This window comes from Calypte anna, chromosome 12 (genome assembly GCF_003957555.1).
Source record: "Calypte anna isolate BGI_N300 chromosome 12, bCalAnn1_v1.p, whole genome shotgun sequence".
NCBI classification, from domain to species: domain Eukaryota; kingdom Metazoa; phylum Chordata; class Aves; order Apodiformes; family Trochilidae; genus Calypte; species Calypte anna.
This window is the reverse complement of record NC_044258.1, coordinates 20,088,634-20,102,746: the sequence shown is the minus strand read 5'-3', so window position 1 is coordinate 20,102,746 and position 14,113 is coordinate 20,088,634. Positions and strand designations below refer to the sequence as shown.

Here is a 14,113-nt window from a genome sequence, read left to right as displayed (position 1 = left end):
CTCCTTATTTACTCATCTACACCCACTCCATATACACCCATCTGCTGCCAGGCAGGGGCTGAATGCTCCACAAGCATGATAGGGGAAATGGGCACAAGTCCTTCACCTGCTGCTACTGACAGAGCCACCAGCCTAGGGTGGTCCCTGAGCTGGCAGGGGACACGGTGCCTGGCAACCCTAGAGCCTTCCAGCACCCAGGGTGGGGTGGGGGTGCTGACCAGCATCACCTGGACATTTATCTTCCAAAACTCATGGGACACCTCAGTGCTCATGGTCACAGCCAGGGGAAAGCTCCTGCTTGTGGAGCCTGCAGAGAAAAAGACTCCGAGCAGAGCTTCAGCTTGGGATCTTCTGGGGCTCCTGCACTTCTGGACCATCAGGTGCTGCCCTCCAAGCCAAACCCAGCAGAGATGCTTGGATAAAAACGGGGCTGAGGAGACACCAAGGGTAGGGAGAGCTTTCCCGAGGGCATCGCCTGGGAGAGCAGCTCCGGGGGCGAGGGAGGTGATTCAAGGGGAAAGCTCTGCCACAGTCATTCTGGGAAGTTTCCATTTGAATTGCTGCAAAGAGCAGTTGTTCCATGATAAACAGATTGCTTCAGTTCCTCAGCAGCTCTGGGGGGGTCACTGCCACCCCCTCCTTCCCCAGCCCTTCCTGCCCGGGGCCCTGACTCACCCTCCACCAAGGCTGCAGGTCCCCAGGGGGACTCACAGAGGTGCCCTGGTGAGCCCTCCTACACCACGAGGGGAATTCAGCCCCAGAGCAGCCAGGGTGGCTTTACCTCTGAGGTCAGACACTTGTTGGAAACGAAGAACCAGAGGAAAACCCTCCACAGCCCACTTGGGCAGAGCTGGAGGCTCCTTGGGACATCATCATCTGCCAGCCAGAGCTCCAACTCTCCAGGAATCCCTGCCTCCCCCCATGTCACATAGGTATCCTAGGTCAAAGGGGCTGCCCAGCACCTGACATTTCCCCTGCACCCCCTAAGCAGCCCCCCAGCCTTGGTTGGCCTTGGGGAAGGTGACATCGTGGCACTGCTGCCATCACAGCCTCTGCAGAGATAACACAGTCCCCATCTCCTCCCTGGGGAGCTTCCCCAAGCAGCTCGGGGACCTCGTGTGTCTCCAGCAGCTCCAAGGCAAACCTCCAAGTGGAATCCCACTCCCTGCACCTCTTTAATCCTCTGGAATAATGGGAGTGAAGGGAAACGTGGAGGGGGAGCAGCACTGCTCAGGGTGGGCAGTCAGCCCTCCCCTGGGGGGTGCTGGGGTTTTTAATCAGCAGGGTACCAGCAGCACTAATGAGCACTCCATGAGCTCATCAAGCCCCAGCGTCACCTGGGGAAGGCAGGAAGGAGCCAGGAAGGTAGAAGCCATCAGGAGGTGGTTGCCCATGCCCACAGGTCACATTTCACCTCAAATCACACCCATTTCCCAACACACGTGCTGATACCACGCGATAAGAATCACCAGTGACTGATCCAGTGGAGATTAAATATTACCCCCCCCTCCATGCACCAATCGATAGCTGAAGCACAACTGTGCTGGGGAGGGTTCCAAATCCCCCCTGCAGCAGGAGGAAGGGCCCTGAACATGGACATAACCTTATTAATGATTCGGCATCAAGAATAGAAATGAGTTAAATCTTCCATAAGCTTCTCAGCTCCCCATTCGTGGTGTTTGCATCCCCAGGCAAAAGTACAAGTAAGAACTCCATGCATACCCCGTGACAAGGAGAAGTAATATTTCAGGCCTAACTCACTGCATATTCATCAGTCCTTTCAAAGCAGAATCTCTCTGTTTTTCTAGCTGCCACTAAAAGGAGGCACAGAGCGAGGCACCGGGAGAGCCCCGCATGGGAGGGGGGAACGTCGGGATATTTCCAGCCCCACCACGGGCTGGAGGAAAAGACAGAGCTGAACTGCAGAGGGAAAACTCACTGCTCCTTCAAGCCTGACAGCTCTGGCCAGGACAGAGTTCTGCCACCCTTTTTTGGCCCGAGCTGTTGTTCAGAAAAGCCCAAAGTGGCAGCAGAGGTCAGGGGAACAGAGCAAACGGGACGCTGGGTCTGAGCCCGAGGCTGCAGATGCCTGACCCAGCTCTTCCCCAAGCAGCATTTTTTATCCCCAAAGAGATCTGTTCCCCCTGCCCCAGACCAGAGGTGGACAGACACCCAGGGACACCCAGCTCTGAACCAGCTGAGGGTCCAGCACCCCACACAGACACCCACCTGCTTTAACCAGCCCTGCCTCACCCCCAGGCCTGGGGACATCCCGGGTTCCAGGCAGGAATGTGGCTCCGTGGGGATGCAATGGGTCAGTACAGCAAGGCCAGGGGCAACCAGCCCAGGACAGATCCCAGGGAGCTCCCATTTTCCTGTGGGCAGCAGCATCCACTAGAGGAGAGGTGGGGGGGATCTGCCTTTTTATTTTCAGGCATTCCTCAGCCTTGTTTCTGGCAAATTGTTCCCAAGCTCCTCTGTTTCCACCAGCTGAGTGCTGTTACCCAGCCAGCCCCAATTTGCACTTTTTAATGAGGTGCAAAGCCCTTCCCAGACAGAGCTTTACCATTTTGCCATTTCCAAAGGGTGTCAGGGCAAGACCAACTCCACCAAGTGACCTGCCCAAAGGGAAAACACACCCAGGAGAAAGAGAAATACATAAGAAATAAATTATTTCAAAGTGCCAGGTAGAATTATTGCCCTCTGTTTCTCAAGACCCCATAATGGGGGAGTGCAGTCCCCTGGGAGCCTGCGGATGAGGTCCTGCCCCCCACTTCCATGGTGCCCATCATTTCTAACAGAGCAAAGGTCCAGCCAGCCCAGGGCTGGTCAGGGACTTATTGGATGTACGGGGCCAGTGAGCAGCTCTCCTCTGAGAGGTATCTGGATATTTCTCGAGTGCCATGAAGTGCCCAGAGAAGGGTTGGTGGGAAAGGTCTGGAGTGTGAGAGCCAGGTCTCCTGGCTCCAGCAGCAAGCCTGGTCAGGCTTACAGAATGTGAATACCCCGTGTCACGTAGCAAGGGGCAGTGTCACCAGCTCTGCTTGGCTCTGTGACCTGAGTCCGGCACAATCACTGAGCCTCCAGCCCCACAGAGTTTGGGAGCAGCACAGGGCACTGTCTGGGCTTCTCTCCCTCCACCTCTGTCTGTCCGGGCATCCCTGACCCTCTCTCCTCAGCATCACACCAAATGTCTAAAGGGAAATAAATAAAAAAGACTTCAGACCTGCTGCATTTACCACGATGAAGCAGCTACAGCAGAAACAGCAATTATCTGGTTCAGTCTGGTGCTGCTGGCCTGGAACATGCCATGACAACGTGTTTCTTGTTTCAAAGCCTCTTTTGTACTAGGACACAGTTCAAGGGATCTTGCAATGCCTGCATTTGTAAACAGGCGGCACTTGCAGCTACACGCTTTGCAGATGAAAGCCGGGGCAGAGCAGGGAGGGCACAGCTCCCCGCCGTGTCCCTGTCACTGCCAGCCCCCCTTCCACCTCCCGATTCAGGCACCGGGGAGCCCCGGGGCTGCTTAACCATGCGTGGTCCTCCCAAAGTCACGGCAGGTTCAGAATTTAAAAAAAAAATAATACTAATGGAGTCCTGCAAAAGGGAATAATGATAAAAAAATAATAATAAAAAGGAAAAAAAATAACACAGAAAAAAAAAAAAAAATGTGCGTCACTGCAGATTATTTTAGGCTCCGGTCCATGCATAATGCAAATAAGCAGCTCCCGGGGTACATGCCTGGAAAAACCATCCCGTCCCTTAGCAGGCAGTTATAGGAGCTTTCCAAACAGGTGGTGAAAAGCTAAACTGATGTGTCTGTGTGTCCTCGCCGGGGTTAGGAACGGCCCTGGCTCTCAGGAAGGCTCTTACCCTGCCTGCCCGGGGCTGCTCTAACACGGGACCCAGACACTAGAAAATTCAAGAGCGTTTCTTTCCTTTTGAGGCAATCCTGTGCTCCTATTAACCCAACCAGGCTCAGCTGCTCCGAGCCGGGCTGCCTCCTTGTACTTACTTTTCAAGCACGCTGGCTTCATTTTGGGTGGGTTTTATATAAATATATATATAAACCCATATATTTATATATGGAGTTTTTTCCTTCTTTTTTTTTTTTACCCGCAAAAAAATTTAAATAATAAATAAATAAATAAATCAGTAAATCGCTGTATCCTCTTTGCCTGACTTCAAGGAGTCGCTCGGGAAGCCCTATTTATGGGTTGAAATGCTGCTGAAAGAGTTATTGCCATGTTATTCAGCTCCTGTGCCAAGCCTGCATGGAGCTCGGGTTTCTGCTGAAAGGGTGCCAGGCACGTCTTTTTCCAGGAACCAGCAGCCGTATTTAGCCTCCGGCTGCACATGAAAGACTGCAGTCGGAAACGTGACATTGTGTCAACATTTGAGGCAGGTCAGAGCTGGGTGAGACCATGAAAACAAGTCCGGGGAACTCAGCACACCCCGCCGGCTCGGGCTGCCACCGCCTGGCCCGCTGCCGGGCCCCTCCGTCACCGCTGTCCCCGGACACCGACGGGGCCCCCATCTCCGCACCGGCACCGGGGGTCCCGGTTCTGCATGGCGGGAGGTGGGGGGATGGCGGTGGGGCAGGGCAAGGGGATGCTCGGGGGGCTGCGGGCTGAGTGTGTGTCCTCCCCATTGCCCCGTGCTGCCACCGGGGATGTCCGAGGGCCACCAGACCCCCCCTGTCCCGCTGGCACCACGCCACAGCAGCCGAGAAAATCCCCAGCCCATAATTCACATTTGCTTCCTGGGTAAACCTTCTCTCTTCCACTTTTCTTTTTTTTTTTCCCAATATATATATATATATATATATATTTCCCCCCCCCCTCTCCATGACTAAGGATCTGGAGCTCCCGTGAGTCCTCCCCGCCCTGGACCACGAGGTGGGGCAGAGGATGGAGACCAAAGGGGATCGAGAGCCGTGGGGATGGATGAGCCTGAAATTGAGGTTTCAGGTGCTGCTACACTGAGCACCAAATGCTGTCCCCAAAGCGGGACTACTTACACTCCTCTGCAGCTTTCTTTGGTCCTAATTAAAAGAGCCCGACCGTAAACATCGGGAGGTGTGGGAGCCCCATATAAATCAACACAGGCAGCCCCCTGGTTCTGCCTGACATGGCTTAAGGTGATGTTGCTTTAAGCTATAGCAGCCCCCAGACCTTCCTCTCCTCTGGAGGGTCCCAGAGCTGCTGCAGCCCCAGGGCCACTCGGGAATTCAACCTCTTGCCTCGGTTTTGGATCCATCTGCACCACAAAAGTCTGAAATTCCCCACAGAAGCGCCCGTGGGCAGCACCACCTGGAAACCACATCCTCCCACCCCGGGAAGATGCAGTGCCTCACCCACCTCCTGCCTTAGGGGGGCGGGGAGGGGGTTTGGGGTCCGCCCGTTTGGCATGGGGAGCAGAACCAGTGCCTTGCTGCTGGAGAAGCAGGGGAGCAGCACCCACAGGGTGTCCCGGGGGCAGCAGTGAGGAGAAACCATCCTGCAAACCACCGGCCACAACTCCCAAACCATCAGGAGAGCCCTGGGAGCAGCCAGGGGCTGGCATGGGATCATTCCTGGCCATTCCCAGTGGCTGTCCCCTCCTCTCAGCCCAACGGGACCACCGGGCAGCAGCCGGGGCTTTCCCCAGCAGTGGTGGCAGTAGGGGGGGGACGGTGTCCCTGGTCCCCTGCCAGCTGGGACAGCCCTCCTGCCAGGAGCCACCTGTGCCCCTGGTGTCCCAGGCATGGCTGAGGGATGCTGGCAAAGCCAAGGGCCCCTTTACAAACCCCACTTTGCCCCCAGACAACGGGCAAAACCTGTGGAGAGGATGCATCCCCACAGCCAGGGGCTGCTTCCTCCTCATCATCATCATCACCATCATCCTGCTGAGCTCGGGGCTGAGAAAAGTCAGGCTGAGGGAGCATGAAGTGAAACGAGGAGAAAGAAAAGTCAGCCAAGGCTCACCTGGATTGGGAAGGAGAAAAATCCCTGGAGGTGCCAGGAGTTGAGATCAATCAATATCCCTGAGGACAGGGCTGCTGGGACCTGCTGGCTCATCCGGCTCTCCCTGTCTGCTCCCCATCCCCTGCTGCACTGGACCACACAAAAATGGCCCTGCTCAAATATTTACAAGCAAAGGAGGCAAACCCTTATCTTCCACAGGAAAAGAATTATTTTATTAAGTATTTTTAAACAACTACTTAACATTTACTCAAGATAAAAATATGTACAATATCCCACCTTAAAGAAGGCTCCAAAATATAAACACTGTACCTCTCCCAAGAGAAAAACAAAAAAATTCTTCTCTTCAAAAAAAAAAAAAACCAAAAAACCAAGACAACCCAGAAACAATACATTCATATTTCTCACTTCTTTATGCTCAAGTAGTTATACAAATAATAGACATCTGAAACGTCTTACCTTTTAATATATTTATATAATATATATATTTATAACAGGATTTTACAAATAAAGGCAACAACTGTATACCAAAAAAACCAAACAAACAAACAACCCCAAAAACAAAACAACAAAAAACCAAAAACCAACAACAAAATAAACATCAGAACACAATCTGCAATCAAGCATAGTGCATCTCAACAGCTGGTGCAACGGGAGGGCAGAAGGCAGATCCGTACAACGGGGCTTTGGGACGCGTGGCCTCAAAACCAGTTAGGAAAAAACAAAACAAGAACTTTTTCTCAACAAAAAGAAAGCCAAATTGGACGTGATGTTCCTCTGTGCAGAAAGACCCTCATGGCTTCACCAGACAAGTCTCAGCACCCTAAACCCTCGTTTTTTCACACAGTAAAGCGAGCCAGGGTTTGCCAAGGAGACTGAGGAGTTGAGATGCTCAAGCCCCCCCTACCCCCCTGGGGGGCTCAGACTCCTCTGGAAATCTCAGCATTCCCAGTTTCTCCAAAGGCACTGACAGGGGCACATTCAGCGGGCATCGTGCTGTGCACTTGGGCGGAACCGCTCCCTCTTGCAGGAAGTTCTGGCCTGGCCCGGCCGGGCAGCAACTGGACCCCACCAAGAGGACTCCTCCAAAAGAAACATTTCCATTCCCAAGAGACCAGACCCGGAGAAACTGTACAGCAGCAGCAGGGGAGAGGCCTGGGGTCAGGTGCAACAAGCAAAGTGATCCTGGGGGTATTTTTCTCCCCTACCCGGCCCAAACTAGCAGCTCAAGTTACAGGAAGGGGCACGTGTTAATTTATTTATTAGATGTACGCCATGTCAAGCTTCCAAGCAGCATCTACCTTTTATTTCTTTAAAAAAAAAATAAAATAATAATAATAAATCTATATATATCAGCAAAGGTGTGGAGTGAAACCCGTCTTAAGCCTACCTGACTGTGCATGACCAAGCAGTGACCACTGCTCTGCTCCTCCTATGCTTTTGGGGGCACCAAAGGGGGCATCAAATCAGCCCAAACTACCAGCAGGGAAAGCCCTTCTGAGAAGTACCGTGGTTTTATAGTCACAGACCCTCAAACCAAGTCTGCCCAATGGAATATTCCTTTTCACAGCTTTGCAATATAGGGGCAGCTGACCGAGTCAGCTGTTGCTCTGTAGATGCAGAGAGGGGGAAAAGGTAAGGGGTGAAGCACAAAACCCTTTTTTTTTTGTTTGTTTTGTTTTCTTGTGGAAGCAGTTTGTGACTCGCTAACCTGGGTGCATCCTTCATCCTTCTCCAAGCTACCTGACAAGTCAGAGAAAAGGGGATTTAGCTTCCTACACGCAGTGAACCTTACCCCACACCTCAGTCCAGCCAATATATAAAAGTGAAACAGTCTCAAACTAGAAAAAAAAAAAAAAAGAAAAAAGGAAAAAAAAAATAAAGTCACACTGCTCCTAGTCTTTGGTTTCCAAGTTCAAAGGAGGAATCTGCTTCAAAGCTTGAAGCAGAGCCGAGGAGTCGATGGGGGAATGGGCTGGTACAGGAGAAGGGAGTCTCTGGGGCATCAGCAGAGGTGGGGAGATTTTATCGGGGTTCATGAACCCCGTAAGTGCTGCAGCAGAGGCCGGGAGGCTGGGGTACAGGACAGGTACTGAGGCTGGGTACCAGCACTTCTCCAGCATGGGCAGATAGGCTGTGGCAGACGGTGGGATCAAGTAGAAAGGCAGGCACAGGGGGGGCTGGTGAGCATGGGGGGCCAGGAAGCCACTGGAAGAGCCCATCATGTCGCTGACAAAGGGGCCCTCATCCTCCGGCGACTCCAGCCTGCTCCTTTTGGCTGGCGGGTCCTCAGTCTCTTGCTTAATCGAGCTTATTCTCTCCTGGACAGCATACTTGAGTTCAGTATCCTTTTTGAAATACTGCTGTTCAGATTTGGAGTCACTTTTCTCCAGCTCCCCCCCGTACCCGCTGTCCGTGTCCGTGTCGCTGCCGCTCTGCTCCCCGCTGGAGTGAGCAAATGTCCTCTGGATCACGGGCACGCAGTTCTTCCCGTGTCCCTCTGCCACCTTGCCCAAGGAGACAGGTTTCTCTTTCAAGTCCACCATTTTGGGAGGGATGTCTCCAGGCTTGCGGGCGGCTCCACCCTGGATCACCTCGGAGGCCATGCGGTGCAGATGGCTGACCAGCTGGGACGACTTCAGGTCCTTGGTGTTCTCGTGCTTTGCCAGGTATTGCAGCATTTCCTTGGCACACATCTGGAAACCGGATCGAAACATTTCCTGGCTGGAATCAAGGTTTCTTGATGACAGGTCACCTGAGGAAACATTAACAGAGGGAAATTAAAAATTAACAATGTGCTAAGTGGTTCCATTACCATCTTCCAGGGGGGACTGGAGGGGATATTAAACTTGGGTTACAGCACAGCTCAGAGCTGTGAACCTGCTGGCCACCCCGAGCTCTGCAATGGTCACCCTGAATTTTGTCTCCCCTGTTTCTGCAGAAGGACACATTCTGAGCTGAGCATCTGCCTGCCCGCTTTCACCCACTAACTTTGCACTTATTTTTTAATTTCTCTGCACATTTACTGCACATGCCACCTTCCCCAGGTGCTGAAGCAGGGAGAGAAGGAGTGAGTCAAGCTGGTGCCTTCCTCGGGAAACACCCTGGGGAAGGCAGAGCACACCCTGCCCTTCCCCTCTGGGCAGGGAGCTCCTGCACCACGGCTGCCCCCCAGCAGCTCTGCCAACCTTGGCACTTGTGCTCCAGCTCAAGGCTCTATTGCACTCCCCGTGGCTGGCAGAGCAGTGGAAGGCTCCTCGGAAAAAAAAAACCCTAAATTTTACTTTATCAGATTCACGTGAGTGCCACATGTGGCAAGAGAAGGAGGAAGCGCATGGGAAGCGTGAGGAGCTGACACACCGGGTCCCCTCCTCGCCTGCTCCTTCAGAAAGGGAGCTAGGAAGCTGGCTAGAAACACCAGAGTTTCACAGGTTTCCATAAAAACAGACCCCAACCAAACAAAACTACGTTTGACCCAAAGCAGCTCAGGAAGACAAACGGAACAATTTGAATGGCATTGGAGAGACCCTCAGAGCAAGCCTGGACATGAAATAAAAATACTCAAAATCCAGTTTAATTTCAAAGCAACTTCACAGGAGCCTTTGCCCTGACCACACTGAAAAATACATCCCCCCTCCCCCCCTTTTTTTTTTTTGCAAAAGCCTCTAAGAGAAGTGAGAGAAAATGAGGGTGATTACAGGCAAGAAACTCCTGCCTCCTCCCTGCTCAGGAACGAAGTGTCACAACTGCATTTCAAAGCCTCTCAGAGAAAAGCCCATCAAGCACTCGCATGCAGGTTCCCACACGATGCCATTCCTATACTCACCGGCTTGCAAACCATTCTGCAAAGCAATGATTTTCTGCTGCTGCTGCTCGATCAGATTGGTTAGTGCCTTGACATGCTTCAAGGTGAGCTCCAGCACCACAGCCTTCTCCAAGTGACCCAGAGTCTGGAAGCAAAGGGACAGGGGACAGGTTGGTGCCTGCTGCGGGGTCGGCCACGCAGGCAGCAGCCTGACAGAGCTGCCAGAGTTTTCCAAATAACAGGGAAAGGAGTGATGGAGTTTGGAGAGAAGGCTGAAAGGCAGAGCCTCGGTCCTGCACAGAACAGGACTGGAAAGGGCAATATTCCACCAAAACGAGTTAAAAAGCAGGCTCCAGAAAAGGTTATCACGGAATCCTACGGGTATTTTTGGACCATAGCTCAAAGAGGAGTATTTTATTTATCTGTTCTGCTGACCCTGTTGCCATCGTGACCTGAGCAGGGGGGATACAGCCGGGAGCTCCTCCGGGCTGGCAGCTGGGGGATTCGGGGGGGCAGGAACCCCGCAGCCACTCCAGGGCTCCACTCCCGGCAAAGTTTGGGATGCGTCTGCAGCCCCGGACAAGAAGCCACCATGGGGCATGAGACAAAAGGAACAGGGGGGAAAAAAAAGAAAAAAGAAAAAAAAAGAAAAAAGGGAAAACGTCTCCCCAAAACCCCGCTGCCACAGCGGGCACGGAGCCGGCTCCCAGGAGAGCCGGTGCCACAGGGGGTTCCGTCCAGCCCCGCCGGTACCTACCGTCAGCTTGAGGTGCTCGGGCAGCAGGTCCTTCAGCTGGGCGATGCACTCGTTGATCCTGTCGCGTCTCTTCTTCTCGATCAGCCTGTGAGGCAACTTGTAGGTCTCCTGCGGAGGCAGCAGCAGCAGCGGGGTCAGCGGCTCCGCTCCCCGCGTCCCCCGGGGACAGCGCCTGGGGAACGGCCCCAGCCCCACGGGAAAACTTTTCCTTCCCGAGACGGGATGCCGCGCAGCATCCCCCCACCTCCCACCACCACCACCTCCGTCCCGGGTCCCCCCGCTTCCAGTTTAATTTACCTTATTGTCCTCGCTCCTCTTTAACCCCCTCCTGGGCTTGTAAACTTGGTACATGTGCGCGAAGTCCAGCCTGCACGGGGCGAAACAAGAGCAGCGAAATTACCCCCAGTGTCCCCCGGGAGAAGGGTGTGGGGGGTCCCGCGGTGGGACCTCCGTTCCTCCTCCTCCCCCCCGACCCCTCGGGCAGCCCCTTACCCCGGCAGGTCTCCGCTCTCCAGGGTGGGCAGCTTGCCCAGGCAGACGGGGGCGGCAGCTGCGGGAGGAGGAGGAGGAGGGGGCTGCGCGCTGGGAATCCGCTCCATAGCGGTGCGGTGGGTGGGTGGGTGGGTGCCGAGGGGAGCCCGGGGAGACGTCTCAAGGCGGGCAGCTCATGCCTCGGCGGCTGAAGGGCTGAGGAGCGGCGGGCGGCGACGGGCCCGGGTTAAATGCGGGCGAGTGGGTGGACGGGAGCGACGTGCGGTACCCTGTGACTGCCGGCACGTCTGGCGGCCGCCGGGGCGGGACGGCCCCCCCGGTCCAACCCCCCCTCCCCTCCCCTCCATTCCCTCCTCCCTTCCGTCACATGAGCCTCACGTGTCGTCAGCACCGCCGCCGCCGCGCAACGTGCCGGGAGAGCAGAGGAGAAGGGGGGGAAACGGGACCGCCCCCGGGATGGGATGGGCACTGGGAGGGGGGGTGGGCTGAGAGGCGGGGGCCCGGCGGTAGCATCACCCCCCCAGCCTGCACGTGTGGCCCGGAGGGATCCTTCGATCCGCTCCATCCCTCCTCCTGCCCAGCCCCGTGTCGGGTGGCCGCGGGGAGGAGGGGGGGGGGGGGGGAAAGGGGGTAGGGTCGGGGTTTAAAGGGTGCCAGGGGGTGCGGAATGGATGAGAAGGTTTTACCGGCTCTGCCAGAGCGGGGGGGGGGGGGGGGGTTGCTGCGCCTCGCTGCCAGTCTCCTGACACAAGCTGAATAGAAAGAAACCACCCCAAAATGGGCACAGACACGGAGCAGGAAAACAAACTCTCTTGGGCTGCGTCAGCAGCAGTGGGAGCAGCAGCCGGGGGGTTGTCCCCCTCTGCTGGGCTCCGTGAGACCCCCTCGGCAGGGCTGGGTCCAGCTCCGGGGTCCCCAACACCAGGAGGACCCGGAGATGTTGGAGCGAGTCCAGAGGAGGCCACGGAGATGATCCAAGAGCTGGAGGAGCAGCTCTGAGGCCAGGCTGAGAGAATTTGGGTTGTTCAGCCTGGAGAGACAGCAGAGCAGCTTGTACTACCTGAGGGGGCTTCAGAGAAGCTGGGCAGGGACTTGTGACAAGGGCCTGGAGTGATGGGACAAGTTTTAAGCTGAAAGAGAGGAGATTGAGATATATTAGGAAGAAATCCTTCCCTGAGAGGGTGCTGAGCCCAGGACCCAGGCTGCCCAGAGCAGCTGTGGCTGCCCCATCCCTGGCAGTGTTCAAGTCAGGTTGGATGGGGCTTGGAGCACCCTGGGCTGGTGGGAGGCAGGGGTTTGGAACGAGATGGTCTTTAAGATCCCTTGCAGCCCAAACTGTTCTGTGAGTTTGTGTTTCATGCTTCTGCAAAGCATCTGCAATTCTTGGGTGCCAGCTGTTGCAAAACACTGAGCAGGATGATGATGGTGTGTACCTGCCAAAGCAAACCTCTCCTCTTGAAGGGCTCTGGTCATTTTCCCTGCTGAATGCTGAACAAGTAGAAGCAAGCTCATCAGATAAGGGCTGCGTTTACCAAGATAAGGTAATAGCAGAACTCCAGCACAGAGCCTCTGCTATCGCCTGCCAGAGCCCTGGCCTGCTCCACCTCGGGAGGAATCTGAGGTCAGGAGGAATTACGTGAGAGCACAAAGCACTTTTAAGCAGGAGATGGAGACAGGCCTGCCAAGGCTCCCCACTGTCTGAAGGTACCTGTCCTTACCAGGAGGAATCCTAAGGGAAGTCAGAGCTTTGCAGCAATCTGCTAGCCATAAAATGTCAGGTTAATAAAAGCCCCAAACCCCTCTCTTTCTAAGATCCCAGCTGCATAAACAACTCAGCACCGTGCTGGTGACACAGAGCTCCCCAAAAGCAGATGTGTAGGGTGTCCCACCTGGTGTGGTCCCTTGGAATTTGGTGGCTGAGCCTGCAAATCTGGGGCTCCAAGCCAGGAGCTGCTCAGCGACCTTGGGTCCAGTGTACCACAGAGGAGAGGACTTAGGGATGAAAAGGGCAGGATCCTAGCCCCAGGCTGTGGACTGTGCAAAACAGAGACTGCTTTCTATACAGGCACTAAACAAATGCAGCAATAACCATCAGAAAAAAAAAATACTGAAGTGATGTGTTTGTCCCTTCCTGCAGTTTGGGGGCAAGTATCCAGCATAAAAAATGGGTCCTGAATCATCTGGTTCGTCCTTTCTCTGCCCTGAAGATCCAAGCTGTTATTTTCCAAACAAAAGGGGGAAAAAATACATCCATTTTTAAAATCTGTCCCATCACCAGCCCTCTGTCCAAGGCAAGAGAAATAATTAGAGCTTGCTGCAGCTGATTGCTAATGAAAAATGAGGTCTGGGGGCAACCTGCTCTGCATTTTAAGTTCAGACTCCAAGTGTACGTGGACAGTTTCATGCCCATGAATTGTCTGACTCCTGCATGCTCTTTCAGATATTTGGTACATTCCTGCAGTGGGTGGTGAGCTACAAATCAGGGTCAGAGGTAATCCCCAATTATTTAGCCCTTTTACTGTTCTCATGCTTGCCAAACAATTCTCCATATCAGGATTTGCTCATGACCTTAAGGGATGCTGCCAAGGATTTAGGAGTCCCCCTAAAAAGAGGATCCAAATGAAGTTATTGCATTCTTGGGCATCAAGTTAGATTGCTGAAGAGTTGAATTACATTTTCCTGGGGATCAGTTTTCATAAGCTCAGGCTGATGCAATCATCAATTTACCTTCTCGATTTTGTTTGCCGAATTATTTCGGCGTGGAGGGCTCCTCTACAATCAATCTGTGATTAAGGCAGGAGCAAAATGATCAACAAGGCTTAGCTTTCTGAAGCCTTTGGTCAGGCAGCAAGTCTCCTGAGCCCTTGTTTCGGAAGGGCTGCAAGTCACAGGACAGCAGCAGCTCCTCTCTCTCCAAGGGGATTTGCAGTTATTTACAGGCTCAGGAAAAGGAGAGGGTTTGGGGGTCAGCTTGAGGCAGTTCTGACTGTGGGCTGGAGGGGCTGAGCCCCAGACCCTGCCCCATTCCCTGGACTTTCCCCTCCCAACCCCAGCGATTTGGGGGGAAATGTTCTAAAAAAATCCCTGGCACCG

At 54.1% G+C, this 14,113-nt stretch overlaps 1 protein-coding gene across 1 annotated transcript; it reads right to left on the bottom strand.

The window, feature by feature from the left end:
- Nucleotides 1–7,527: 7,527 nt before the first annotated feature.
- Nucleotides 7,528–11,322, bottom strand: BHLHE40 (basic helix-loop-helix family member e40). The gene is made up of 5 exons (XM_030458487.1): nucleotides 11,021–11,322; nucleotides 10,826–10,895; nucleotides 10,529–10,636; nucleotides 9,793–9,916; nucleotides 7,528–8,721 (listed from the first exon to the last, which is right to left on the bottom strand). Exons 1-5 carry the CDS (start codon nucleotides 11,125–11,127, stop codon nucleotides 7,862–7,864), a joined length of 1,269 nt encoding a protein of 422 aa, XP_030314347.1. The 5' UTR covers nucleotides 11,128–11,322; the 3' UTR covers nucleotides 7,528–7,861.
- Between the last annotated feature and the right edge of the window lie 2,791 nt (nucleotides 11,323–14,113).

Coding starts and splice junctions, on each gene's coding strand:
- BHLHE40 (XM_030458487.1), bottom strand. CDS start 11,127: ATGGAGCGGATTCCCAGCGCGCAGCCCCCTCCTCCTCCTCCTCCCGCA. Junction 10,637..10,825: donor AGAGGAGCGAGGACAATAAG/GTAAATTAAACT, acceptor CTGCCTCCGCAG/GAGACCTACAAGTTGCCTCA. Junction 8,722..9,792: donor GCAGAATGGTTTGCAAGCCG/GTGAGTATAGGA, acceptor ATGTTTCCTCAG/GTGACCTGTCATCAAGAAAC.